A 25842-nucleotide genomic window follows, 5' to 3' on the forward strand; every position below is an offset into this window, starting at 1 on the left:
ATTATATGATTATGATCACATAAACCTATTGACTTGATCATATAAGTTAGTGGGGTGCTTCATCTTTCAAGTTTTGGCCGGTGATGTGCGTACAATAGAAGATCGGCCTGTGGTGGAAGACAATCTTGGCTTGGACATTAAGCAACTATGATTGTATATTTACTATTTGTGTAATTGTGTGAGGGTCCTGTAGGATCCAAATATCTACCACAAAGATTGATATAATAATAATGGTTGCCTTTCCGGCCGTCCATACGATGATCCTGATGATTACAAGACACCAAATTTGGGTATTACACAGGTGTGCTAATGATCTAACTTTTAGGAGAATAAAAAATGAGATTAGCATTGATAACTATGGTGCAATACAACATGTTAAATATAGGAGTAAATATATTTAGTTACTTGAGTTATACAAATGCAGTGCGAGGGTTCAATCTACAATTGGGTCATATTTGTATATAAAAAAACATCATATTGGGCGGATGATGTACACGTAACATTAGGTGCAATTATACGAAAAAATATTCTTTCTTCTTTTGGATTTGTTTTGAACAAGACGAAAAAGATCATTTGTGAAATCACACCACTCAGAGTCGGTGTATTACACTAGTTGTTACTAATCTCATTTTCTTGTAATATCATACGTTGAAATTACGCATGATAAATAAGAAAGTTTAATAACAAGTTCGAATGAAGTAAACATAATGTGACGTTTTTACTATGAGATCACATAAACAAGTACCATTGTTGACAAACCGGACTTCTCCCTTAGAAATTTGGATTATATATATGAAAATCTTTCTTTTTCTTGTTAATTAGAGGGAAATCCCTCTGCATTTACAAAAAAAAAAAAAAAATCCCTCAACGGAATTACTAAAAACCCTAATCAACCCAAAAATACACTACTGTAATAAAAAGAGGTAATCAGATTAACTGATTAAGACACAAAACCGAATATCAGACTATAGCCTTCAAAATCCCAGTGTCCATCTGTTGGTTTTGACTCTTTTGGCTTATTTCCACAGAAAGAAGAATAGAAAGCCTCCAAGGGTCACGCCCATCTCTCTCTCTCTTAAATATATAATATATAAAGTCTCTCTCTATTCCCAGCTCTTCCACTTCAACCACTCTCGTTCCCTCTCTCTCTCTCTCTCTCTCTCTTCTGCTTCACAAGGCCACTACAGATCTGAGACCTCCATGGTCTCCACCACCTCACCTCAATTTCCAAGCTTTCACATGTAAGCTACTCCTCTCTTTCTCTCTTTGGTTGCCCAGAACAAATGTGGTCAAGAAATATTGGGGATTATAGTAAAGATTGAAGCTTTTCGTGTTTCTTGAGCCAGATTGTAGAAACCCACATTTTCTCTGCACCCAAATCGATGGTTTTGCTTTTCAATTGTGGTTTTGTATGCTCTGCTACTGTGTCTGTTTTGTTTGAGTTGCTTGGTTTGGATCGTTTTGCTTCTTGTAATGCTATTAATCTGTATCGGTTTGCCGTTGTGAAATGCTTTAGTGTAGAACATAGTTCAAGAGCTTTAATCTCGAGTAGTTATGAAATGAAAGTCTAGGTCTTGTTAGTTACTGTATTACCCTGAACATTTTGCAATAAGGAACAATGAAGCTTAAATAATGGAGTAGCTTAAGGAGCTGGAAACCCGAAATGCTTGAATATATAAGCATGGTTCTGACCGTTTAGTTGCTTGGAACATATGAGCCAAAGAAGGAAAAGAATGTTGCTTTGTTACTTTTATAGTTTGTTAATACCCTAATGCTGGTTTTGTTAATGCACGAGGTGGAATGTAGAATGAGATTGAGTTTAAGTAATTAGGATGTGCCATCTTATAGTGATCTGACTTTAAGGGCGAAAATTTAAATGCAGACAAGTTTGTGTGGATTAGCTTAGCTATGGCGAAATCGAGACAACATTTCTCTAGCCAAGATTCGTCATTATCACCCACTTCTGTGAGATCAAAAGAGTGGGAGGGTCCGTCGAGATGGACTGAGTACTTGGGTCCAGAACCTTCTCCCATGACATCTAGGAGCTCCAGGACTGCAGGTCCTGATGGACAGATTGTCCAAAGTGCAGGCGTGTCCCACAAAGGCTTAAACATGCAGTGGGTAGTTCAACTAACTGAAGTAGCAGAAGGTCTTATGGCTAAAATGTATAGGCTAAACCAAATTTTGGATTACCCGGATCCAGTTGGACATACATTTTCAGAAGCCTTTTGGAAAGCCGGTGTGTTCCCCAACCATCCAAGACTTTGCTTGCTACTTTCAAAGAAGTTCCCGGAGCATTATAGCAAGTTACAGCTTGAACGTGTAAGATTTGATTTGCTTTTCCTTAAATATCAGGTCTTCTTTTGTAAGTCAGCCTTACTGGACTATCTGAATTTAATAATTTGGTACAACACTAATGCAGGTTGATAAGGTTGCCTTGGACGCCTTGCATGATAATGCAGGGCTTCATCTACAAAGCTTGGAACCATGGGTTCAGGTAACTAATAAATATCAAGAGCTCTGTTTGTCTTATATATTTGAAAATGTTCATATTTAGATACAGTCAATTAATATCTCTCTTTTTTGTTTGTCTCGATCAGCTGCTTCTTGACTTGATGGCATTTCGTGAACAAGCTCTACGGCTTATATTGGATCTAAGCAGTACTGTTATTACCTTGTTGGTGAGTATCATGATCACTTCTTTGTCACCAATGTGAACTATAAGTTATGGATGGGACAAGGACATACACAATATCTTTTTTTACTCCATATAATTGGCCAAACACTTTGATCTCCAGACGGATAAGATTGATGTAATATAATTATGGATTTCTGATATCTCACTGGTATACGGATAAGCGTAGAGTGAAATAAAAAATAAAGTGGTATGTAAACTAATGTTAATTTGTAAAAGTGGGTTTATCTAATTATTTAAGCCTCTCAAATTTTGTGGAAACCAGATGTTTAGTGCTTGTTAAAATCAGTCCTATGTAGATAGAAGTTCTGACAGAATTTAAAGGTCCTTTTGCATTATTACAATTTAAGCTCCTAGATGATGTTTGTTGACACAAACTTAAAGTTCTGTTTCTGCATGACATCTATGATAACTTGGCGCAGTATTTTGCAGCCTCACCAGAACTCGCTTATACTACATGCATTTATGGATCTCTTCTGTTCATTTGTCCGTGTTAACCTATTCTCTGAGAAGGTATGTCAACTTCCTCTTCTTTCTTTTATAAGTATCCAATTATTGTCATTGTCCATTTGTTGAAGAAGTTTCAGTGCTTTGTCTTAACTCTATATGTGTATAGTCAACTTATGTTTATACCTGTGCTGCAATTCTACTAACACTATGCTTATAACAGATACCGAGGAAAATGATGCTACAAATGTATAACCTTTTGCATGCAATATCAAGAAATGACCGAGATTGTGATTTCTATCATCGGTAGGTTCTGTCTTTAAGTTAATAGGTTTTTTCTGACTCATTAATATATGCAGTTCTCTCTAAATGATTAAACAAATCTTTTTCTCCATTCTCTTAAATAAGCACAGAATATTTCATTAATTAGTTTCTAAAGACATGTATGGTACTTTTAAAAATAATGATTGAGATACCAACAAATGCCTAGGTGGTGGGAACCATGCCTTCCAAACATTATTCAGGCTAAGATCATCGCATTGTTATATCCATTCAAGGATGTCTTTTACCGTTTACGGATTCTGTATTCTTATCAATTTTAATATGTCTCTTCTTATGTCGATTATAGGTTGGTTCAATTTATAGACGGTTATGATCCACCCTTGAAAGGATTGAAAGAAGACCTAAATTTTGTGAGCCCCCGTATTGGAGAGGTTAGTGTGTGCTTTAATCGATCAATGTGGTAAACCCTCGTAAAAAGAAGATGTCCCCAGTTCAAATTCCTGTCCCCTTGATTGTCATAAGAGGCTTTTTTGTATGAACCTTCATGCTTACATCATTTGTAGGCAGCTCATGAAATATTTTGGAGTTTGCTATAACCTATCAAATTTCTTATGTGGGTTATTGTTCAAATGTCAGTAATTTAAACAATTATACTAACAGGTTCTAAATTTCTAATCATCATCATCATCATAAAAAATAAAAAAAATTCATTAGTGGAGTGATATTTCGTGAAATGACCTTGTTATTCCCTTAACACAAAGAGTGTGCATTTAAATGATTTGCCGAGTAAGAACATGGTAGATGAGGCGATGGTGGATGGTATTGAGGGAAAAATTAACTTTATAAAGCATTGCGCTCCTATGTTCCTGGTGTCCTTGGTTTAGAGCCACTAGTTAACAGATATCATGGCCCGGAACATTATGGCAAAAAGAATTAAAAAAAAAAAGAAAATTAGTGTTGGTTTTTAGTTAATTTAACATAAGCTTCAACTTAATAGCCACTTGTGTTTCAATAGAAAGGTAGTCACTTGCTGCTGGAGTTTGTTTAAATCATTATAAGTACCTTATGAGTGTGTTCCTACGTCTTATGATCTAGTGTATAATCACACCTCATAAGGTAGACGAAAAAAAACTCTATGAATGATCGACTCTTTTTGTTCAGTACATGAAGTATTAATTTGAACGTTATTAATTACGAATTCTGCTGGGAAGGCTTGATCTTGAAGATTTAATACCATTTGAGTTTTTTTTTTTCAGGTGCTAGAGGCTGTGGGTCCTATCATTTTTCTGTCAACAGATACAAGAAAGCTCCGAAACGAGGGATTCTTAAGTCCATATCATCCTCGATATCCAGACATCCTTACAAATTCTGCACACCCAATGGTAAACATTTTCATTTTGATTGATTTTGAGATTGGTCACCATCTGCCATAGTTGGTTCACCTAGCGTTTCAAAAAATAGTTGGTTCTCCTATTTCTGTATTGGCTATTTTGAATGTTTTGTTTAACTGCTGTCGTTACAAACTACACTATATAGTCCATTTTATGTCCTACCTGTAGAGAGCTCAGGATTTAGCGAATGTCACCTCGTATCGGGAATGGGTATTATTTGGGTACCTCGTTTGTCCAGATGAGCTTCTACGCGTCACTAGCATTGATATTGCTCTGGTAACACTACATTGTGCAGAATTTCTATTTAATCGTGTTAATATATTGAATTTCGTGAATGATGCGTTGTATTTATCTTTCATAATTTTTTACTCTTACTTTTGTTTACATTTTGTGGCTTTCAGGTCGTCTTGAAAGAAAATTTGGTTCTTACATTGTTCAGGGATGAGGTGAGTTTTTCTGGTTGTGTTCTGTCCTTTAAACAGCTTTGATACTTTTCAGTTGTTAACTGTTGCAACTTAAACACGCAGTACATACTTTTGCATGAAGAGTATCAGCTATTTGTCCTGCCACGAATTATAGAATCAAAGAAGATGGCAAAATCTGGACGTACAAAGCAAAAAGAAGCAGATTTGGAGTATAGTGTAGCAAAGCAAGTTGAGAAAATGATAAGGTATGTATACAAACTGAAGTCCAGATATAACTAGCTGAACATGAAACTTGGAGTAAATGGGCTGTTAGAGAGATTTATGCATTTAATAATTCTGTAGAAAAAGTTGATAATTATAGAAGTAGGCAGTCTAATTTGGATATGATGCAAGATAACCATTGAATCTTTGATGTTGTTTTACTTATGCAAGTTGTTGTTGTCTTTTGCATGTATAAAGTGTCTCCATAACCATGAGTTACCGCTAATTTCACAAATGTACTTTCCTTCTGTTTGGTGATATATGTGGCGCATGTGTATTGAACAAACTAAAATCATAATTGGATGCAGTGAAGTGCATGAGCAAGCATTACTATCATGTGACGCCATCCACCGTGAGAGGAGGATATTACTGAAGCAAGAGATCGGAAGAATGGTACTTTTTTTCACTGATCAGCCTAGTTTGTTGGCTCCAAACATACAGGTACATTGTAAGCTTTCTTCACATGTGCTAAATTGCTAAAGATATAGCTCATTTACATGATTTTGCTTAGTTTCTCTAAAGAAGCTTATATTGTGTCCGATTTCTAAATCAAAATACTGTGTTCGATTTTGTATACAAGCTAGTTATAACAATGACATTTGTAATGCGTTCTGGTACAGTTGCTAATGTACTAAGCATTCAGTCTTAGAAAAGATGATTAAATTGTTATTTACAAGTAGTTTTGTGATTATTTAACTAGTGTTCTAGTTTGAGTGATTCGTCGGCCTTCAGCCAATTGGTTGTAGTGATAATTTTCTCAATTTTTTGTTTATCATTCTATCAATGACTACAAGGTTGATTCACCACTGGACATTCTTTACCATACATTCTATTGCTTGTTGATATAGTTTGATGATTTCATGCATCCTCAGATGGTATTCTCTGCCCTGGCTTTTGCTCAATGTGAGGTCCTCTGGTATTTCCAACATGTTGGAATTGCATCATCAAAATCAAAAGCCGTTCGAATGGTGTCAGTTGAAATTGTAAGCCAAGTTTCATGTATTTGTCTAAATATGTCATGGTTAGTTTTCATTTCCTAGTTCCAACTGAGAATAAAGTGCTTGACTGCCACTATTGTGATCTTTGCAGGATCCAAGTGATCCAACGATTGGGTTTTTGTTAGATGGAATGGACCATCTTTGCTGTTTGGTACGCAAGTATATTGCAGGTTAGACTGAACCTGGTCTATGCCATTTAATTAAAAAAATAAGATAGCTAATTTCCATGTGAAGAAATCCCTATACATGTCAGAGAAGTTCATGCCTTTGTATAAGCTGTACAACTATGAATGTCAGAGAAGTTATTTATTAAAGCAGATCAAAAACTGCTGTAGAACTACTGACAAGGACACGGTTTACATGCAATACCTATGTGATTGATTACAACACAATATATTTAATATGAAGTTCATGCCTTTGTATAAGCTGCAGTTTAAGTGGGAGTGTAGACTTTGAACTCAAACAAGGCAATTGTCTATGTATGTAGTATTACCTAGCCTTGTTTGAGTTCAAAGTCTACACTCCCACTTAAACTGCAGCTTATACAAAGGCATGAACTTCATATTAAATATATTGTGTTGTAGTCAATCACATAGATATTGCATGTAAACTGTGTTCTTGTTGGTAGTTCTACAGCTGTTTTTGCTCTGCTTTACTAAATTACTTGTCTGACATTCATATGTGCATTACACAGTATTAATTATAAACTATCTCAGTGTGGAGTACATGGATTTATCCAGCATTATTTATTAGTATAATAAACTATTTCTTTTAAGTAAATTCACTTAAAAGTTTGTACTTTTGTATGCAGCAATTAGAGGTTATGCATTGTCGTACCTTTCTTCTTGTGCTGGTAGAATCCGGTTTTTGTTAAATACCCCTGGGATGGTGGCTCTCGACTTAGATGCAAGCTTGAAAAGTCTTTTTCAGCAGATTGTTCAGCACCTTGAAAACATTCCAAAACCACAGGGTGAAAATGTATCTGCCATTACATGTGATCTATCTGTAAGCTCTCTCTCTGTAGTCTAGTTTTGACATGTCCTGCGATGTACCACAGTATCATGCACCGGATCTTCTACTTTATGATCTAGTTTATGCAATAAAACACCAAAAGTTTTTGCAATCAAGTGCCTGTCCTTGTTTTCGTTAGGTAGCATACTCACCAACTCATCCTCTGTTGTACTGCTCTAAATAAATGTTCTTACTGTTGCCCTTGTCACATTACTTTTCTAATATTCAATTATGAATAGATTTCTTTGTTATATGTCCTCATTAAGGTCTCATTTTGTGATTTCTAATCAGGAATTTCGAAAGGATTGGTTATCAATATTGATGATAGTGACATCATCCCGGTCATCTATAAACATAAGACATTTGGAGAAAGCTACAGTCTCTACAGGGAAAGAAGGCCTGCTATCAGAGGGAAATGCTGCCTACAATTGGTCCAGGTGCTCTTTTTTTGTAACTTTTTTTTTTTTTGCCTTTCTGATGGGTTTCACAGTCCTTTATTGAAGCTTTTCAATGTAATTCTCAGGATAAATATTCTTCTACTCTGAAGCAAGAATGAAAATTTAAAATTGAAAGTTTATCGGTGAATACTAGAAGTTATTTTTGAGTTACTCCCTATTATTTGTTTCTAGTATTAGCGCTTATGGTATCTGTCTTCTCTTTATGATAATATTGCATGGAAGATTATCCGGTCAACAGCACTTACGCAAACTTTGCTAACATATAGAGGCAATATAGTAAACAACCCAGTAAAAGCTAACTTTATTATTTGAAGGCTAGAACTAGTATCAATAATGCATTCACAGATGTTCAGAAAAATTCAGTTTGTGACTAACCGTTGCTAGGAAAATGGTTCTGCCTATAGTCAGTCATGCTGTACTTTGATTTTGGTAAAAGTCCATTACTAATATATTGGCCTTGGAGGTCCTTGCAAATTCATAAAACATAATTTCAAACAGCTCTAATTTGTAGTGCCCTTGCAAAGTTTTATATTGTTGTCTCTTAACCATTATATGATCATGTAGTTTCTCAGTTAATACTTTCTTGACCATTATATGATCATGTAGTTTCTCAGTTAATACTTTGAAAATTTGTTTTAAAAATTTTCTGAAGTAATAAACCCCTTTCATTTCAGCAACTCATGGTTATTAATCCATTGCTGTGTATATACATATTAATGTAAATTAGATGTGTCGATGAACTGGAATCTCAATTATCAAAGCATGCGAGTCTTAAGAAGTTGTATTTCTACCATCAGCACCTTACAGCGGTAAGTTTTGCTTTCTTTGCTTTAACTGGTTTGCTAAGCTTCTTGCAGTGTCAGTAGTAACTTGACTAAACTGAAAATGTCTTTTTGTCCCTTCTCTTATATAGGTCTTCAGGAACACTATGTTTGGCCCGGAAGGTCGCCCACAACATTGCTGTGCCTGGCTTGGTGTTGCAAGTAGTTTTCCAGAGTGTGCTTCCCCCATTGTTCCGGAAGAGGTGATCCAGAATCCGAATTTCATTTGCCTTTCCAAAGTTTCATGTACTTGCATGTTTAGAATTTAGAACTTTTCTATTTATTTGTCTCAACATGCTATTAGTATGGCAGGCCATCCATGTTGGGACAAAAACAAGTGTCTTATGATGTTAGGTTTTAAATTTTATTCTTTTTTAATACTCGTGAAAAGGAATGATGTTCCTTTCTTTTATGAGCTTCTATCTCTTCAAGGTGAAAGGTGATAAGATGAGCTTGTATCATTTCTTGATGGGATGAAGATGGGAATACCATTTTCTCTGCATTCCTTTCGTGTTTGATAAAAAAAAAGTACCATTGGATAATCATTTTCACTCAAACTAAATATTGATTTATAGTCACTAATTGGTAATTACCAAAGTTGTGATGATGTCTTGTATTCATACCTTACAGAAATTTTTTGTAGCCTACTACACATATCCACGATTGCATTCCTCAACTTGGAGATGGATGCGTGAATTCAGAATTTAATGATTTGGCTGAATCCTTTATGCAAGCAGGTAACCAAGATTGGCAGAGATGCAGTCCTTTATGTTGAATCTCTCATTGAATCTATAATGGGAGGACTGGAGGGATTAATTAACATCCTTGATTCTGAAGGAGGATTTGGTGCCCTAGAGAACCAGGTAGCAACTTATTGTCATAAGAAAATAGTTGAAATTGGTTATGCTTTATACAAAACTGATTAGTGGGAAATCTCAGCTTCTTCCGGAGCAGGCCGCTTCTTATATGAATTCTGCTTCAAGAATATCAATAACTTCAACTAAATCTCCAAAAGGAGCACCGGGTTTCCCTTTGCCTGGCCATGAGAGTCGTCCTGAAAATAATGCTTCTATCAAGATGTATGTTATTAGTCATCTCAATTTGATGCATAATGTCTATCGAATTCTATCCATGAGTTCAGAACTGACACGATTGCCTCGCAGGTTAGAAGCTGCGGTGCAGAGATTGACCAACTTATGCTCAGTTTTGAATGATATGGAGCCTATATGTGTTCTAAACCATGTTTTTGTCTTAAGGGAGGTGAGGCAAGCTTTTACCTATTTTCTTAAGTTTAAATGATGATTGAATCTAATAAGAAAAAGTCTTAAACGTACAACTAAATACATAAATAAATGACCCCTTAATTGTATCAAATATTGTATTTAAAAGTTTACATAATTTCTGCTGTTTTGCATCCCTCGTTAAACTTCAAGTTTCGACACGGGCAAACTTGCATTTCTAGAATTAAAACAAACTGTTCCCTAATTTTGGAAACAGAAGATGAGCTAGACGTCTTTTGTTTTTTGGCATACTATTATAATGGACTGAATGGGTCTAGTTCCTATGGCTGTGACTTATAGCTTATGCAAAGTTTTATCTTGTTCATTGTTGCTATCTTTCACCTCAACTTGTTGAACCTGCCCTAATTCACATGATCATGAGGTTGGAGAAAACAGGTTATCAGTTTGTGCAATTCTCCACAATAGACATGCATTATGACTGTATGACAAGCCCACACAAAAAACTTGCTTCTGACATAAAGCAGAGTATATAACTTCCTTACAGTGTCACTAAAATGTGCCAATTATTATTCACAGTACATGAGGGAGTGCATTCTTGGGAACCTTAGGAGGAGATTGCTTGCAGTACTGAAAACTGACAATGACCTCCAACGGCCTACGGTTCTTGAGTTGCTTATTCGCAGACACATCAGCATTATCCATCTGGCAGAGCAGCATATTAGCATGGACTTAACTCAGGGTATTCGAGAGGTTTTGCTCTCAGAAGCCTTCTCAGGACCAGTTTCTTCTTTGCATTTGTTTGAAAAACCAGAAGAGCAACATACAGGATCAGCCACTGAAGCTGTCTGCAACTGGTACATTGAAAATATAATCAAGGATATATCAGGTGCTGGAATCCTTTTTGCTCCAATTCACAAATGCTTCAAGAGCACAAGGCCTGTTGGTGGATATTTTGCTGATTCAGTCACTGATCTTAGAGAATTAAAGGCCTTTGCTCGCATCTTTGGTGGCTATGGAGTTGACAGGCTAGACAGATTACTGAAAGAACACACTGCTGCACTTTTAAATTGTATTGATACATCACTGAGATCAAATCGTGATGTGCTAGAGGCAGTTGCTGGTAGTCTGCATTCTGGAGACCGAAATGAAAGAGAGGCTTCAATAAAGCAGATAGTCGATATAGACACGGTGATTGGGTTTTGTGTTCAAGCTGGCTTGGCCCTGGCTTTTGACAGATCTCTAGCTGAAGCTGCTGGCACTGTACTTTTTGAAGGTGCACCCTTGATACATTCATTATTAGCTGGAATATCTAAGCATATACCTGAAGAAATACCTGAAAAGAAAGAAGTCAGGAGATTGAGAGGGGTGGCAAACAATGTTGGTGTAGTTGATAATCATGATTCCCAGTGGGTGAGATTGATCTTAGAAGAGGTTGGGGGTGCAAATGATGGGTCATGGAGCCTATTACCCTATTTCTTTGCCGCCTTTATGACATCTAATATATGGACTACCACAGCCTTCAATGTGGACACTGGGGGTTTCAATAACAATATTCATTGCTTGGCAAGGTATATTTATGTTTGCTCTTATCATGAAGTCAAAAAATTCCATGGCAGATACTTCTGAATTGATCCCCAGCCAACTAGCTTCACTTTAGCATTCTCTGATTATGTTACATATAAAATGGCTTCTATGGTCTTTTTGCCAAATGTTTTAACATCTGTTATCAATCAACTTTGCTGGCAGGTGCATCAGTGCTGTAATTGCAGGAAGTGAGTTTGTTAGAGTGGAACGTGAATATCAGCAAAGACAATCTCTCTCAAATGGCCATGTTGGTGAATCAGTGGACTCTGAACAAAGTCGTTTGTCAGCTGAAGCAAGCATAAAATCCACAATGCAGCTTTTCGTCAAATTCTCTGCAAGCATTATACTGGATTCTTGGAGTGAAACTAATAGGTAAATTAATTTATATCTCCATGCATAATTTTTTCTTTAGGTTTTTTATGGTAATTTTCACCTACCTAGTCATTTTCAGTCTGCTAACAATTTCAATAATTGCGCTTCACAGATCTCATCTTGTAGCACAGCTAATTTTCCTGGACCAACTCTGCGAGATCTCACCTTATCTTCCAAGAAGCTCTCTGGAACCCCATGTTCCATATGCCATTCTTCGTTCAATATACAGCCAGTACTATACAAACTCTCCAAATACACCACTCGCATTACTAAGCATTTCACCCCGCCATTCGCCTGCTGTATCGCTCTCACATGCATCTCCCGCAGCACGACAACCCCGTGGCGACTCCACTCCTCAGTATGATTCAGGTTATTTCAAAGGATCATCATCCCATGGCCAAGAGCACATTTATGATGGTGGAAGTTCACGAAGCACTGAACACAGGCAACAGAACTATCGCCGTTCTGGGCCTTTAGATTATGGCTCAAGCCGAAAAGTTAAGTTTGCGGAGGGATCAACTTCAGGGAACACAGGTCCCAGTCCACTACCAAGATTTGCTGTCTCAAGGTCTGGTCCAATATCATACAAGTAGAAAGCCAAGTAAATCATGTGTTACGAGGATGGTAAATTATCTACTATTGTGATATTATTAAGCGCAGTTATTCATAAGCTTTATAGGCAGATGAGCTAGTTCATATAAATTTTGACAAAATATATATCTAGAATCGCTCAACTCTTTCCCACCTATAGTGTGGCCTTGATGATGTAAATTCTTTGCCATTGGTATTATTTCGTGTACATTCATTCTGTTCTGGAACTGTGCATGTAATCGGATGGCTGGCTTATTTGGGCCGCTCTCAGAGTAGCAAAGAGACGAGTGCTTCATCCTCAAGTTGGTGAGGATGTTGACTCCAACGAAGTACATGCTCCCTAAAACAGAGGAAGCACAGAGAGACGCTGAGCGAAAAATTGAAAATTCAATCACCAACAATAACTCTTTAACATTTATTAACATCTGTATCAGTATTGGCTGCATGTTGCAGATAGCCTTCTCGAAGTAGGAATCACAAAACCCAACACTGAAAGGAAATCAGAACAGATAAAATCACAAGGAAAAGTATTGCCAAGCACAAGATTAAGTTGGCTAATAAAAGTCTGAAAAAAGAAATACTTTCCGTATTTGAAGCACCCCTATCCTGACTAGTTCATGACTTGAAAAATATACAGACAACCAGTTGCTATACTTGTTCTCTAGCGCACTCTCCTAGTATAAGCTACAATGTCTCACAAAATAAGAAAAGTATTGAGATTGCAGCGGAGAGTAGAGGCAAGAGTCATACTTTCGAAAAAAATAATAATCTACATGAGGGAAGCTAGCTCAATGCAAAGACACTCTGTGTACAATGTAGTCACCATAACCGTTTGAAGCATGATCTACCAAGAAGCTTTTCTTAAGGATATGAACGACACTACTATTCACCCAATACATATGGAATTCTAAACAAGCCAAAAGAGAAAACTTGAATACTTGATATTATAATTTCTAACGAGGTTATACAATGGAGGTAACCAAAAGAAAAGTACAACATAGATTTCTACAATCTTTGGTATTTATTTTGATAGTTAATTACTCGAATTACAAATGAAGGAGATCGATATGCTAGCACTATCCTAAATTCTGTAACATAAAGGAATAACAAAACTACGAGAGGAAATATGTTTTAGTTGTCAGGGCCGAAGAGGCTGAAAGGTCCATCAAAGTCGTCCTCTTCTTCTTCTTCTTCTTCAACCTTCTCTTCCTTAGTCTCCTCAACAACAGCAGGAGGAGCTGCAGCACTAGTGTCATCGCTGGAAGGCACAAGTGCCAACTTCTCTTTTCCGGATGCAACTAGCTCATCGATATTTTTTCCATCGACTTGGGAGAAGAACAACTCAAGTCTGTCTCCATCAATCTCAGCTCCAACTGCTCCGCAAATTCTCTTCAGGTCATCGGCAGAAGGATCGGTGTTCCCTCCCAATCGAGCGAGCAAGTAAGCAGCAATCACCTTCATCTTGTCTAACTTTTGGCCTTTTGGTTTATGGAGTACTTGAATTGTGAATTAGAACCAAGGAGACGTGCTTTATTTAGTGCTATATATCAGGCAAATCCTTTTCCTTGTAGGCTTAGAAGAGGAGGGAATCCTTGATATAAACTTATTATTGCTAGGAAAACCAAACCTAGACCAACTAGGTAACTAAATAAAGAGTCGCCAAAATCAAAATCAGGGAAATTTCTAAAATTGTTGTGTCTGGACTAAAAGAACACAGAAGAATGAATTATTACCATATTTCTTTCGTTTTATGAAGGTTTTTGTGAAGAACGGTAGTACACAAAAAGAAATTGAATAAGGCGGGCATAGAACTTGTGCACTATTTCACAAGGATGTACAATTGTCATGATCGAGCTATATATCAGAAGAAATGCAGCTTTCTCTTTCATTTTCTCTTTTATCATATTTTTACTTTTTGGGTACTGTCCTAATGCCAAGAGACCGTTGGTCCGTTGTCATATTAGAATACTTATCCATGTTATCCAACATTTATCATTTATGTATTGAATAAGAGCAGCTCCCACATATTCACACAGTGACATAGATCTCTGTACAGAATAACAACTCTGTACAGAAGGGGCATATATGATAATAAATGCCCTACAATTACTTGCAATACAATTGAAGAGGTAGGAAGCTGATCTTGTTCAAGCTGTGAATTAACTATGAAACATCAGCCACTACAAATTCAGCGGAGGTGATGCCTGCAAGTTGAATAAGACGGTTATAAACTCTTACAGGAGAAACCAGTAAAGCTAAACAAGAATACTAAAATAGGCAAAGGTACCGGAGAGTTTCTTTCGTCCCACGTCGAATTTTGCAACGTATTGTTGGGAGCCCAAGACGCTGGTGAGCTTCATAGCGATGACAGCCAGAGAAACCTACAAAAAACATGACAGATTACTGAGCTACTATCCTTTTTTTTAGACCCACTTGCAGCTATCATCTGCATCTTTGTCTTTCATTTTAAAGTTTCATCTTTGGTTTGTAAGGAAGCAATATAAACAATATTGAACTCTTTATGAGAATAATGATAAGCTCATACCGTAATAAACTCCATCGACCTCAAGCACATCAATCTGCATGGAACAGATAATCACACAAAAATGATTTAGGAACATCTAGCACAAACTATCTGCTTGAAAAGCAAAACCCTCTTAACTTAACAGACCCTAGCATGCTATCAAAGTTCAAAGCTCCATAAGTGCATGAGAGATCCTATCTTTTGTTTTTGGTCTACCATCCTAGTATGCACACCAGATTTTCCTATTTCAGTTTCAGACAACAACATTCATCCTCCTCAACTTAGAGTATGGAACAATGGTTCAAAACCATCTTGAGTGTGAGTAATAACTAATAAGCCATCTTATTCATGAGCCACTTTCTTGTTGAATTGAACACCGCAAGAAACAGTGTGAGGTGTACTGGATAATTGCACTCTCCCCATGTTAACTGTTAACATTCTAACCTCATTTTCATTTATTGATACTTTTTTCATACTCCGATCGAGTCCCTTGAACACCAACTAAACTGTTAAATGCTTTCCCGAAAAGAACTAAGGTGGGAGATTTTCAATTTCCTTCCTAATTATTGAACTATAAAATCTATTTCCTCTTTGTTAGCATTACATTACAAATTACATGAAGCTGATATCTGATGATGATGTCCCAACTTAAAAGCACAAGTACATCAAACGAAGTCTGACATTTTCCCTTTTTGTAAATTGAATTTTTCAGGCTATGAGTGCATAAATGTCACTGCCTTGTCAAGTAAAGCATTCATTATCATCAGACACCAATACCCACAAAAACACAACGAATCCTATATGAGAAGGATGATCAACCAGAACATAACCCAATAGAGAAAATTACAAATTGGGGTTGTTACCATTTACCAATACTTACAGGTACTTGGAGGCCAATTTCACTTATGCTATCCATTAGTTCTTGAACCTTGACTGGATCATTAGCTCTGGTTCTCATCAAAGGCCTCCTTATCTTATCAACAGGAAGCTCCAATATCACAGGACCCCCACCCCCACCACTACTTCCACTAGAACTCAAAGGAGGAGACCCTGAAACACAAAATTCTGATCAAAGATCTCATCTTTATCACAAAACACTACCAAATAAAGCTGACCCATCAAATTTGTTTCACCATTAGATGAAGCAGAAGCTGAAACAGTGAAGCTCCTCAAGCTGTTTGGTACTTGCAGAACAAAATTGGCCATTTTGATTGTTCTAGGCCTGACACTCTTGTCTATTTGTATCTTCCAGATAAATGGAATTGTGATGGTTACTAAATTATTGGCTTCAAAATATAAAGGTGAAGACTTTTTTCCTATATGACCCATTTCTTTTGACTGTTCTACATGCAAGCTAGTGTGTGCGGACTGCACAGTATAAAACCTCTGGACCCTTTTTAAATAGCTGAGTTTCAATACTAAAAGGACTGTTCCTTTTTTGTTCCCAATGGCTGCAGTTACCTCCTTGTCTCTCTTGAGGTACTCTCTCACTGTTTTATCTCATTGATTTCATTGACTCTGTTTCTGTTACTCTTGTATGTGAATGTTTTGGGTTTTGGGTTTGGTTTGAATTGGGAACAGGAACTGTGCAGCAACAACAGTGAGAGCTTTTGTGGCTGTGAAAGCCTCCAACCCCAATTTCAAAGCTTTCCTTCTTCCCCTTCAATCTCAAAGGTAAACACTCTCTCTGTGCTTTTTCTTACAATTGAGTTTTTGATTTCATTAGGCAGATTGAAATTTCTGAAATTTATTTGTGTTTGGGTTTAGTAGAGACCCATACAACATTTGGGTATTTGCTGAATTATCTTGATATTTAGGATGAGGGATAATGACCTTGCTACAAACCTTTTGTCAGTGTAGATAGTGTTGAAGTAGTATGGGACATTAGTGAAATGTTGGCTTTACAAGAATTATGGACCTTGTTCTTCTAGGGGGATTTTGCATGTTCGAATTTTCTGTTCTAGCAAATGCAGCAACCTATCAATGTGATTTATTTCTTGGATAGTTTTTGTCAATTTTCACAATGTAAAGCTAAGTGGTGTCCTTTGGCCTAGTGGTAGTTCTATTGTAAAAATAGAATGCTATAATCAGCGACCTTCCTGAGCTTCTTTTGTCGGTGCTCACTGCCTGAAGGAGAAAGTCTCCTTAATCACATTCTCATACCTGTTAAAAAAAAAAAAATCACATCCTCATCAGTTTTCTATCTGATTTATATGCTGCTTAAGATCCAAGTCACAGTTAGTTTGTGGATATGAGAGGGTGTTTATTCAACTAGTCTAGTGCAGTGTACAAAGGATGATAGTCAGGTGGTCAAGTTGGTGATCTGTTAGGCTGTTTCTGAAAAATATTCTCAATAATACTTCTTTTTCTTGTGATGTTTGTTTGAAATGCCTTTTAGTTGCTTCAATTAAGTCTAATTTCAATAATTTTGAAGCTTCCTGCCATGTGATCATGAGTTACATGTGGTTCTTAGGTCCCTGTGTCGTGTTAGTGCTACAAGCAATGAAGAGGCTGCTGCCAAGGTAGCTGCAGCTAATGCCGACAGTGGAGCTCCAACAATGTATTGTCCTTCCCATATTAAAACTGGTTTGATCTCACTTTCAATATCAGGGCATAGTTTTCAGTTCAGAATATGCTATTTAACTGTTAAATTTTGATGAATTAAAACATTGAAAACTTGGTGCTGGTTCTTATTTGAGGAAAGTATCCAGAGAGAGAAAACAAGAATAATTTTTCTATAGTTAACTTTAGGACTACTTACAGAAGATTAGATAGAAATGTAAATAATATTTCCCCTATATTCAGATTTGACAAGATTATAGCAAAGGAAATCCCATCAAGCATTGTATACGAGGATGATAAGGTCTTGGCATTTCGGGATATCAACCCGCAGGCTCCTGTGCATGTTGTAATCATCCCAAAGAATAGGGATGGGTTAACAGAGCTGGCAAAGGTAACTTCTGGACATTTTTTGACCTGACGTGCTTGTTCTTACATTATTAATCCTTTATTCAACAAGACCAAACCCATTTCTATATTAGGATTTGTTGAGGAAATTCAATTGTCATCGTATACATTATGTATATCAGGCTGCAGTAGATAAAAGGCCTTCCTTTTGATATATGCATTCTGTCATTGCAGGCTGAATCTAGGCATGTGGAAATATTGGGTCAACTTCTGTATGCTGCAAAAAAAGTTGCTGAGAAAGAAGGTATTCTCGACGGGTTTCGTGTGGTTATCAACAATGGTCCAGAGGGATGTAAGTCATCGTTGTATAATGTTTGTCTGTGCCTTCACATTTTTGAAATGATTACCTTAATTTGTTGAGGTCAATCATTTGGTTCTCTCTTCATCCAGGTCAATCTGTTTATCATCTCCACTTGCATCTCCTCGGTGGGAGACAGATGAAATGGCCACCTGGTTGAATATGCAAACCTGGACTGTAAGGGTACTCTTATTCTTCACTATACGAGGACTCCTAAGGCTAGAAGAGATACATGTGTTAGCTTTTACTTAGTTTGGCCGTTTGGGTATTGTTTCTTAAGACAAAATGTTACTTTATTGGAAAGATTGTTTCGTTCTGTTATTATTGCCCGTTCATTAGCACACCCATTTTGAAAGGATTTGCGTTACGAGGCATGATTCCATTTTAATGTGTTAATGGCCTCAGTACTCATCTCATAATAGGGCCCTTAATGTTTTGCATATTCTGTTCTTCTCAACCAGGGCTAGATCCACAGTTCTGCTCACGGTCATCTTTTAGTCGCCTTTCTCAGTTCCTCGTCCTCGATGCAGTCATCTTCTGCATCCCTACCCATCAACTCAAGTAACTAATGCCTCCCTCAACACCAACAATCTTTTTCCTAAACATTTCCCTTCCAAATCCCAACTTACGACATCTATAACAAGAACATCAAACTCTTGGCTTCTTAGAAAAACCAAACGAATTTGATACAACACATTTGACACCACCGTACTTCAGGGCCACCGGATCCGGAGGCCACGATGGACTAACATCACTTTTTGGGACTAGCAAGTGCCATCTTGATTTGCATCTTACTCGATTACCCTCTACTGTATGGTTAACAGTGAGTTAGTTAAGGGTTCGGCTGCTAATCCTGCTGTACACATTTATATGACATACATCAAGCCGTGAGCCGTCCGATCATTTAACAATTCAAAATTCAAGACGATCGGACGGCTCACGGCTTGATATATGCTATACATATATGTATAGTAGAAAAGTTCGTTAGTTAAAACATGCACTGAGATAATAAGATCCAAACCTTTTGATTTGTTCTTTTTTTCTTTGAATTTAATTAAATGTGAGGATAATTAGAGAGATACAAAACATATGCATTATTGGAAGCGTAATTTGAGGGGTATGTACCCCATGGTAGTTGTAATCCATCAATTGGTTATAGGAAACCAAAATTTTTCCTATTAGACTTGCAAACACTCTCCCAAACCCGATTAGGAAACTAAATTGGTTTCCTAACACCAAATCTTTTCCTCGTAGGGAAGAGGAAATCTTACTCTCCCAAATCGATTAGTAAAGCAGCACTCTTATTCTTTCTATATATACAAGCCTTCCTCTTCTCATAAAAAATATATACAAGCTTTCTTCTCTTCATAAGACCACGTACCACGGGTACCCCAACACTTAGCCAACACCAGGTCGTCCCTCTCTGAAAATAAGAAGCATAGATTGGTCTCAACCATGGCCGACGACGACGGAGAATCCTGCTGTATCATCTCTTGTTTTGTTGTCGGGGTCTTGGTTTTCATCGTAGGAGTAGTACTCTTGTGTGTCCTCGGTACACCCGCTCACCCTTCCATTCATGTAACCGATGCCTCCCTCACCCCTCCTAACACCACCCACCACCACTACCATCTTGCCTTAAACATCACCATCCGGAACCCTAGCGTCTTCTACAAAAACTACAACAAGAACATCAAACTCGTTGCTTTCTGCAACAACAACCTGCACAAGCCGATCGGCACAGCGGAGGTCCTCCCCTTTGGGCAAAAGACACATGAGAAAGATAGTTTTACAGCACTGACGTTCAAAGGAGAAGAAGAGGAGGATGACTTCCAGGCTTGCGGAGAAAGTATCGATATCGATGGTCGCCATTACGATGACATAGTTATCAAGATATATATTTCGGATATCTACTATACGGCGGGGCTGAGTGCAAAGGATGCCTGGCAATCGGAGAGCGAGTTCAAATGTAACTTGAAGGTTCCTTTGATATTCACTGGTGCTGATGCTGTTAATGGATTTGAGGATACAAAGTGCAAATCCAGTTTCAAACTATTTTACTAGCTTTTAGGGTTGTTTTAATTTTAGATTTTGATGAAAATGCCTGATCAAGGTGTTTTTAGGTTGTACTTGTATCTTTCTTCCGGTTAGAATTATAAATTTCATGTTTAGTTTCCGTATGATGCTCCGAAGCATGGTAGAATTTTCTTTGTATAAGTTTTGTTTTTGAAGGTATTCAGTTCCTATCAAATTGTTACAATATGACTATGAAGTACTACAACAAGGTTCCTCTGATTACTACTTGGCACTTTTTTACATTCTGCCACATGCAGCCACGGCAACTATCCGGTGCAATTCCGACAATTCGGATTCCAACTTGTCCTCTGATCTAATTTATCGATAAATTTTCTGATCGATGCCATATGAGATGCGATTTGATGATTACTTCCTAATAGTTTCCATTCATGCCGATTCATTACTAGGCAAATCCATTATATTTCCTATATGACTGTCCAAGGATACAGTCTTATGTGAGATTGGATTCACTTGCATTCCTGATTCCAATAATATCAGAAGTGTATATTAAAGGGGTTTAAGATTTCTGGTAGAGCAGCAAGAGATTAACAATACCGAGCCATGATAATTCCATTGTGAAGTGTTAATGGCCTCAGTACTCATCTCATACTAGTAGCCCTTAATGTTTTGCATATTCTGTTCTTCTCAACCATGGATGGCTAGATCCACAGTCATCTTTAATTTGGTCGCCTCTCTTGTCCTCGATGCAGTTATCTTCTGCATCCCTAGCTACCCATCTCCATGACATTCAACTCAAGTAACTAATGCCTCCCTCCAACAATCTTTTCCTGAACATTTCCCTTCGAAATCCCAACAACTATTACGACATCTACAACAAGAACATCAAACTCTTGGCTTCGTACAAAAACTAGAGGAATTTGATCGTTACGGCAGGATTCAACCCCTTATACCAAGGAAAACACAACACATTTTGACACCACCGTACTTTAGGGCTACAAGGAGGGGCCGAAGGCCATGAACGGGACAAACTTCACTTTTGGGGCTAGCAAGTGCCATCCTGATTAGCATTTTACTCGATTACCCTCTAATGAATCGGCCGTGGCACTGTTCTGTGGTTCTTGTGTTGCTTGGCACTAGTCTCGTGTTACCTTTATATTACACCGGCTCACCCTTCCATTCATGTAACCGATGCCTCCCTCACCCCTCCTAACACCACCCACTACCGCTACCATCTTGCCCTAAACATCACCATCCGGAACCCTAGCTTCATCTACGAAACCTACAACAAGGACATCAAACTCGTTGCTTTCTGCAACAACAACCTGCACAAGCCTATCGGCACGGCGGAGGTCCTCCCCTTTGGGCTATTCTCAGAGCAAAAGGCTAGGTTTACAGCACTGACATTCAAAGGAGAAGAAGAGGAGGGTGAATTCCAGGCTTGCGGAGCAAGTAAGGATGGCCTTTATGATGACATAGTTATCAAGATATATATTTCGGGTATCCATTATTGGGTGGGGCCGAATGCTGCAATGGAGGGCTGGCAATCGGAGACCGAGTTCAAATGTAACTTGAAGGTTCCTTTGATCACTGGTGCTGATGCTGTTAACGGATTTGAGGATACAAAGTGCAAATCCAGTTTCAAACTACTTTACTAGCTTTTAGGCCTCGTTTGGTTCGCGGAAGGGAAAATAGTTTCTTCCTCTTTCTCATGGGAAAGGAAAGAGAAGATGAATGAAATTTTATAAGAACTTTCTATTCCGATGTTTGGTAACACCAGGAAAATCTATTGAAAAGTTGTTAAAAAGTTGAGATTCAATATGATAAGAAATTGTGTTGTGAGTAATAAATGCAGAGAAAGAAGAAAGAAAAGTGATTACTTAGGATTTTGGAAGGAACCACTTTCTCCCATATTTTCCCATCAATCAAGAAAGTGTTTCATTTCCTTATGCTTTCCCAAACACTGAAAATGAACAACTTTTCTTTCCTGATGCTTACTTTCCATGAAACAAACGAGGTCTTAGGGTTATTTGGTAAAAATGCCTTCGGTCTGATCAAGGTGTTATATATTAGGTTGTATCTTTCTTTTCTTGGTATAATTAGAAATTTCTTGTTTGTTATTAAAGATGTTTCGTTACTATGAAATTGTTACAATATGTCTATGAATTGCTTTTATTGTTCATCTAAAGTTGGATACAACAAAAGTCTGGTTAATTGCTCTGGTTATTAAGTACGTACTACAACAAGGTTCCTCTGATTACTACATGGCACCTTTTACATTCTGCCACAGCCACGGCAACTATCCGGTGTAATTCGGACAATTCAAATTCCAACTTCTCCCCTGATCTTATTTATCGATCAATTTTCCGATGACATGAGAATATGAGATGCGATTTGATGCCGATTCATTTCTAGGCAAACTCCATTATCTGTTCCTATATGAATGTCCAAAGGATACAGGCTTATGTGAGCTTGGATTCAGTTGCATTCTTTTTACCAATCAAATCAGAAGTGTATATCACGACAGTGGTAGAGACTAACCAACAGGATAACCATGTTGAGGGAATTCAATCATTTACGACAGTGGAGACAAAAAAAATCATATATCTGATGTTTATTCTCTAACCAATATACAAATGAGTTACATGTAGTAATTTAATATTCCAACTGCTAAGCTTCCTCATGACCAGGTAAGTAAAACAACAGTATCTACAGTATAGCCCTGTCTGCATATTCGATTACCCCTTTGGCCGATTAGAAAACCCATCTGTGGAAGAACTGATAACTTCTTAGTGAGCATAGATCTGTTTCTGCAGCTTATAACAGATTAGCTTCCCAGATGGAGAACAGAGTCCTCCAATGCAAATACTCGATCCATGGCTTTCGGATCTATATATGACGCTCCTAAGAATAGACAGAGCACTCTGAATCTCTGATTAAAAAGAATGTTAACGGCAAAAATGGCATCATAAGCTGGTTATAATCCCAGTCTGGTTCGAGCAGACACAAGAGCAGTCTGGCACCTTCAAATCCCTCTTGACAAGGCGTTTGTCACGGTTGATCGACAACTTGATAAAAGGAAGCTTCTGTGCTACCTGGCGCCATATTTCATTCACTGATCCATTTGGTACTCCATATTGAAAATAATGCTTCACCTGAATCAAGGGTTTATACATATTAAAGTTTGGAACAGAAGTTACCTATCCACTATTAAACTGATGCAAACCCAGGTTATATTGCAAGGATGAGCACATCCAAGCATGGAATGATACAATTATAGAAAACATAGTGTACTTGGGCAAAATGAAATAAGATCCACTTCATTCTATTACTGGGTAAATATATGGGAGTTTTCAATTTGTTTTGCAAAAAAGACGTCTATTGTTCATTCAAGTAACAGTTTGATCCTTACAATCACTCATCAATGTTTTCTTTATGCACTTAAATTGAAATCTGTCAGCTCAATAGAAATTTACAAATCTTCGAAGAAGCTTATGTACGCACACAAAGACACCGAATTCCAAACTTCAGGACTCGGATCTCAGATGCTTAAATATGATCTTAATCCTTTTCTTATCCTTCCGTACAAACAAAAGAACAAAACGTTTCACCAAACTTTCTTTTGTTAGTTTTATTTCACCACTTTCTTTCCTTTTTCCACACCGGTCAAAGAGAAACTAAATTATTAACATTGTATGCAAAACTATGGAAAACAACAAAAGAAGCAATAGCAGATATAGCTGTGGAAAGAAATTTGACAATCAACAGCAAGAAACGGAAAACTAAACCGCAAAATACAGAGCAATCAGTACTAACCTCGTTCAGCTCTTTCTGATACTCAAGGATTCTCTCACTGGTGATTTCCCTTAGCATCGAGACCAGGAATCCCGGCCTCAAAGCCGTATTGGATTCAACAAATATAGCTATCTTCCTGTAGTCTACAACATCTTCAAACGGCAGCTCAATGCTATCACTGATTATCACAGGAACACACAAGCTAACTATAGAGTCAAAAAGCCGGCAAGCTGATGGAGTATCACCAGCAGGATTCAAACAGAACTTCGACGTATGCATCCCATGTGTAGCAGCCCGTCGACTCTCCCTGGACTGAGTCCCGTGTTTCACTATCACATCCTCCTCATTCTCAAGCAACTGGAACAGCAAATTTCGGATCTTTCCTCCCTACAAAATGCACATTACACACATATTCGACTCACATTGTCCTCAAAACTAAACATTATCGAAAAACGCAACAGGAATTAGACAATGTACCTCTTTACGGAACCGATTCCCCATGAAGAACAACAAGGTGTTGCGATTTTCGACACTGATATCTCCTGTATAAGTATTAATGCGGTGCGAATACGGCACAATTACATCCTTCACCAGCGAGCCTTGGTCCGGTTTCAGCCGGCCGAAATCACAAACAAGCAGGACTGCATTTTTGACAAGATCAAGAATTTTATACAGAGCATTTGGATCAGAGGCCATGATCACATGATCGCGTCCATTGTTCCTCTTCCAGTACTCCTGCGCCTCCAGCCACTCCACCAGCGCCTCCTGATTCTCCTCGTCGCTGTACCCCGGCCGCTCCCCCGATCCGGCGGCCTGGCGGTTCGTGTTGACGATCAAGCTTAACGAGGAGAAGAACGGCACGTAGAACAGGTCCGCCTCATCCGGATCCAAAACCCTAGCCACCGGCGACCCGACCCGGTCGGACTCGGGTTTGAGGAGGTCCTTGAATAGGTACCACTCCCCCATGTGCTGGTGGCCGGGGTACTTGAGCGACGACACGTCGTCGGCGGGGCGGCCGCCGCGGGCGAGCGAGTGCTGCTCGATGATGCCGTAGGTGAAGCGCGTTGGGAGGTCGTGGAGGTAGACCTTGACGGCGGCGGGAGCGACGGCGGAGGAGGGGAGGGCGATGAGGTCGGGGACGACGGCGTCGGAGATGGTGGAGAAGGAGGGGAGGGCGGGGGAGACGGCGGCGGGGGAGAGGAAGGTGTTGAGGAAGGCGTAGAGGACGATGACGAAGACGATGGCGGCGAGGGTTTGTTTGATGAGGGAGGATTTGTTGCGGGCCATGGAGAGGAATCGGGTCGGGTTTAGAGAGTGGCGGTGGTCGTCGGGTGATGACGGCAACGACGCTTTGGGCTTTTTGCTGAATCGGAGCAGCTCAGTCGTGCTCATTTTTGCTTCGTTTCTTTGTTTTCTGGGGGTTGTGGTGGCGCACTATTGCTAACGTGCGCTGTTGGGTGTAGAGACTTGAGACGCACTTTTTGTCCTTTTATTTTTGTTTGTTAAGATTTTTGTATTAACTATAGACTATAGAGTTTGATTAATTAATTAATTAGCTTTCGCGTGACACAAAATGTAACATCATTTTGATAGGATAGGTAATGGTGACAGAATTGAAGTGTATGATGTTGGATATTTGTTTTGACTTTT

General features: G+C 38.3%; 5 protein-coding genes across 5 annotated transcripts; 2 read left to right on the forward strand and 3 right to left on the reverse strand.

The window, feature by feature from the left end:
- Positions 1-1908: 1908 nt before the first annotated feature.
- Positions 1909-12802, forward strand: LOC101291605 (protein NAP1-like). The gene is made up of 23 exons (XM_004293718.1): positions 1909-2322; positions 2423-2497; positions 2601-2681; positions 3128-3208; positions 3366-3448; positions 3771-3855; positions 4681-4806; positions 4984-5091; positions 5217-5261; positions 5343-5485; positions 5810-5942; positions 6374-6484; positions 6591-6669; positions 7311-7504; positions 7802-7947; positions 8696-8777; positions 8882-8992; positions 9527-9652; positions 9729-9868; positions 9953-10049; positions 10607-11598; positions 11777-11986; positions 12099-12802. The coding sequence occupies exons 1-23, from the start codon at positions 1909-1911 to the stop codon at positions 12577-12579; spliced, it is 4143 nt and encodes a 1380-aa protein (XP_004293766.1). The 3' UTR covers positions 12580-12802.
- Positions 12803-13708: 906 nt separating this feature from the next.
- LOC101303404 (60S acidic ribosomal protein P2-4-like) lies at positions 13709-14038 on the reverse strand. The gene has a single exon (XM_004295446.1). The coding sequence runs from the start codon at positions 14036-14038 to the stop codon at positions 13709-13711; it is 330 nt and encodes a 109-aa protein (XP_004295494.1).
- Positions 14039-14437: 399 nt separating this feature from the next.
- Positions 14438-16385, reverse strand: LOC101291900 (sulfiredoxin, chloroplastic/mitochondrial-like). The gene is made up of 5 exons (XM_004293719.1): positions 16235-16385; positions 15982-16151; positions 15123-15156; positions 14865-14958; positions 14438-14781 (listed from the first exon to the last, which is right to left on the reverse strand). The coding sequence occupies exons 1-5, from the start codon at positions 16305-16307 to the stop codon at positions 14766-14768; spliced, it is 387 nt and encodes a 128-aa protein (XP_004293767.1). The 5' UTR covers positions 16308-16385; the 3' UTR covers positions 14438-14765.
- A 147-nt stretch (positions 16386-16532) lies between these two features.
- On the forward strand, positions 16533-18674 carry LOC101292193 (14 kDa zinc-binding protein-like). The gene is made up of 6 exons (XM_004293720.1): positions 16533-16580; positions 16683-16775; positions 17575-17661; positions 17907-18054; positions 18243-18360; positions 18459-18674. Exons 1-6 carry the CDS (start codon positions 16549-16551, stop codon positions 18524-18526), a joined length of 546 nt encoding a protein of 181 aa, XP_004293768.1. The 5' UTR covers positions 16533-16548; the 3' UTR covers positions 18527-18674.
- A 4209-nt stretch (positions 18675-22883) lies between these two features.
- Positions 22884-25549, reverse strand: LOC101292487 (probable beta-1,4-xylosyltransferase IRX10L-like). The gene is made up of 3 exons (XM_004293721.1): positions 24670-25549; positions 24214-24579; positions 22884-23552 (listed from the first exon to the last, which is right to left on the reverse strand). The coding sequence occupies exons 1-3, from the start codon at positions 25477-25479 to the stop codon at positions 23364-23366; spliced, it is 1365 nt and encodes a 454-aa protein (XP_004293769.1). The 5' UTR covers positions 25480-25549; the 3' UTR covers positions 22884-23363.
- Between the last annotated feature and the right edge of the window lie 293 nt (positions 25550-25842).

Source organism: Fragaria vesca, linkage group LG3 (genome assembly GCF_000184155.1).
Source record: "Fragaria vesca subsp. vesca linkage group LG3, FraVesHawaii_1.0, whole genome shotgun sequence".
In the NCBI taxonomy this organism is placed as follows: domain Eukaryota; kingdom Viridiplantae; phylum Streptophyta; class Magnoliopsida; order Rosales; family Rosaceae; genus Fragaria; species Fragaria vesca.

Excerpts from the sequence above, each read along its gene's own strand:
- LOC101291605 (XM_004293718.1), top strand. The coding sequence starts at position 1,909 with ATGGCGAAATCGAGACAACATTTCTCTAGCCAAGATTCGTCATTATCA. Across the intron at positions 3,209-3,365 it reads TTAACCTATTCTCTGAGAAG|ATACCGAGGAAAATGATGCT; the intron begins GTATGTCAACTT and ends TGCTTATAACAG. Across the intron at positions 5,092-5,216 it reads CTAGCATTGATATTGCTCTG|GTCGTCTTGAAAGAAAATTT; the intron begins GTAACACTACAT and ends TGTGGCTTTCAG.
- LOC101303404 (XM_004295446.1), bottom strand. The coding sequence starts at position 14,038 with ATGAAGGTGATTGCTGCTTACTTGCTCGCTCGATTGGGAGGGAACACC.
- LOC101291900 (XM_004293719.1), bottom strand. The coding sequence starts at position 16,307 with ATGGCCAATTTTGTTCTGCAAGTACCAAACAGCTTGAGGAGCTTCACT. Across the intron at positions 15,157-15,981 it reads AAATTGGCCTCCAAGTACCT|ATTGATGTGCTTGAGGTCGA; the intron begins GTAAGTATTGGT and ends TGTTCCATGCAG. Across the intron at positions 14,959-15,122 it reads GGTCGATGGAGTTTATTACG|GTTTCTCTGGCTGTCATCGC; the intron begins GTATGAGCTTAT and ends TGTTTTTTGTAG.
- LOC101292193 (XM_004293720.1), top strand. The coding sequence starts at position 16,549 with ATGGCTGCAGTTACCTCCTTGTCTCTCTTGAG. Across the intron at positions 16,581-16,682 it reads ACCTCCTTGTCTCTCTTGAG|GAACTGTGCAGCAACAACAG; the intron begins GTACTCTCTCAC and ends AATTGGGAACAG. Across the intron at positions 17,662-17,906 it reads GACAGTGGAGCTCCAACAAT|ATTTGACAAGATTATAGCAA; the intron begins GTATTGTCCTTC and ends CCCTATATTCAG.
- LOC101292487 (XM_004293721.1), bottom strand. The coding sequence starts at position 25,479 with ATGGCCCGCAACAAATCCTCCCTCATCAAACAAACCCTCGCCGCCATC. Across the intron at positions 24,580-24,669 it reads GGAATCGGTTCCGTAAAGAG|GGAGGAAAGATCCGAAATTT; the intron begins GTACATTGTCTA and ends TGCATTTTGTAG. Across the intron at positions 23,553-24,213 it reads ATCAGAAAGAGCTGAACGAG|GTGAAGCATTATTTTCAATA; the intron begins GTTAGTACTGAT and ends CCCTTGATTCAG.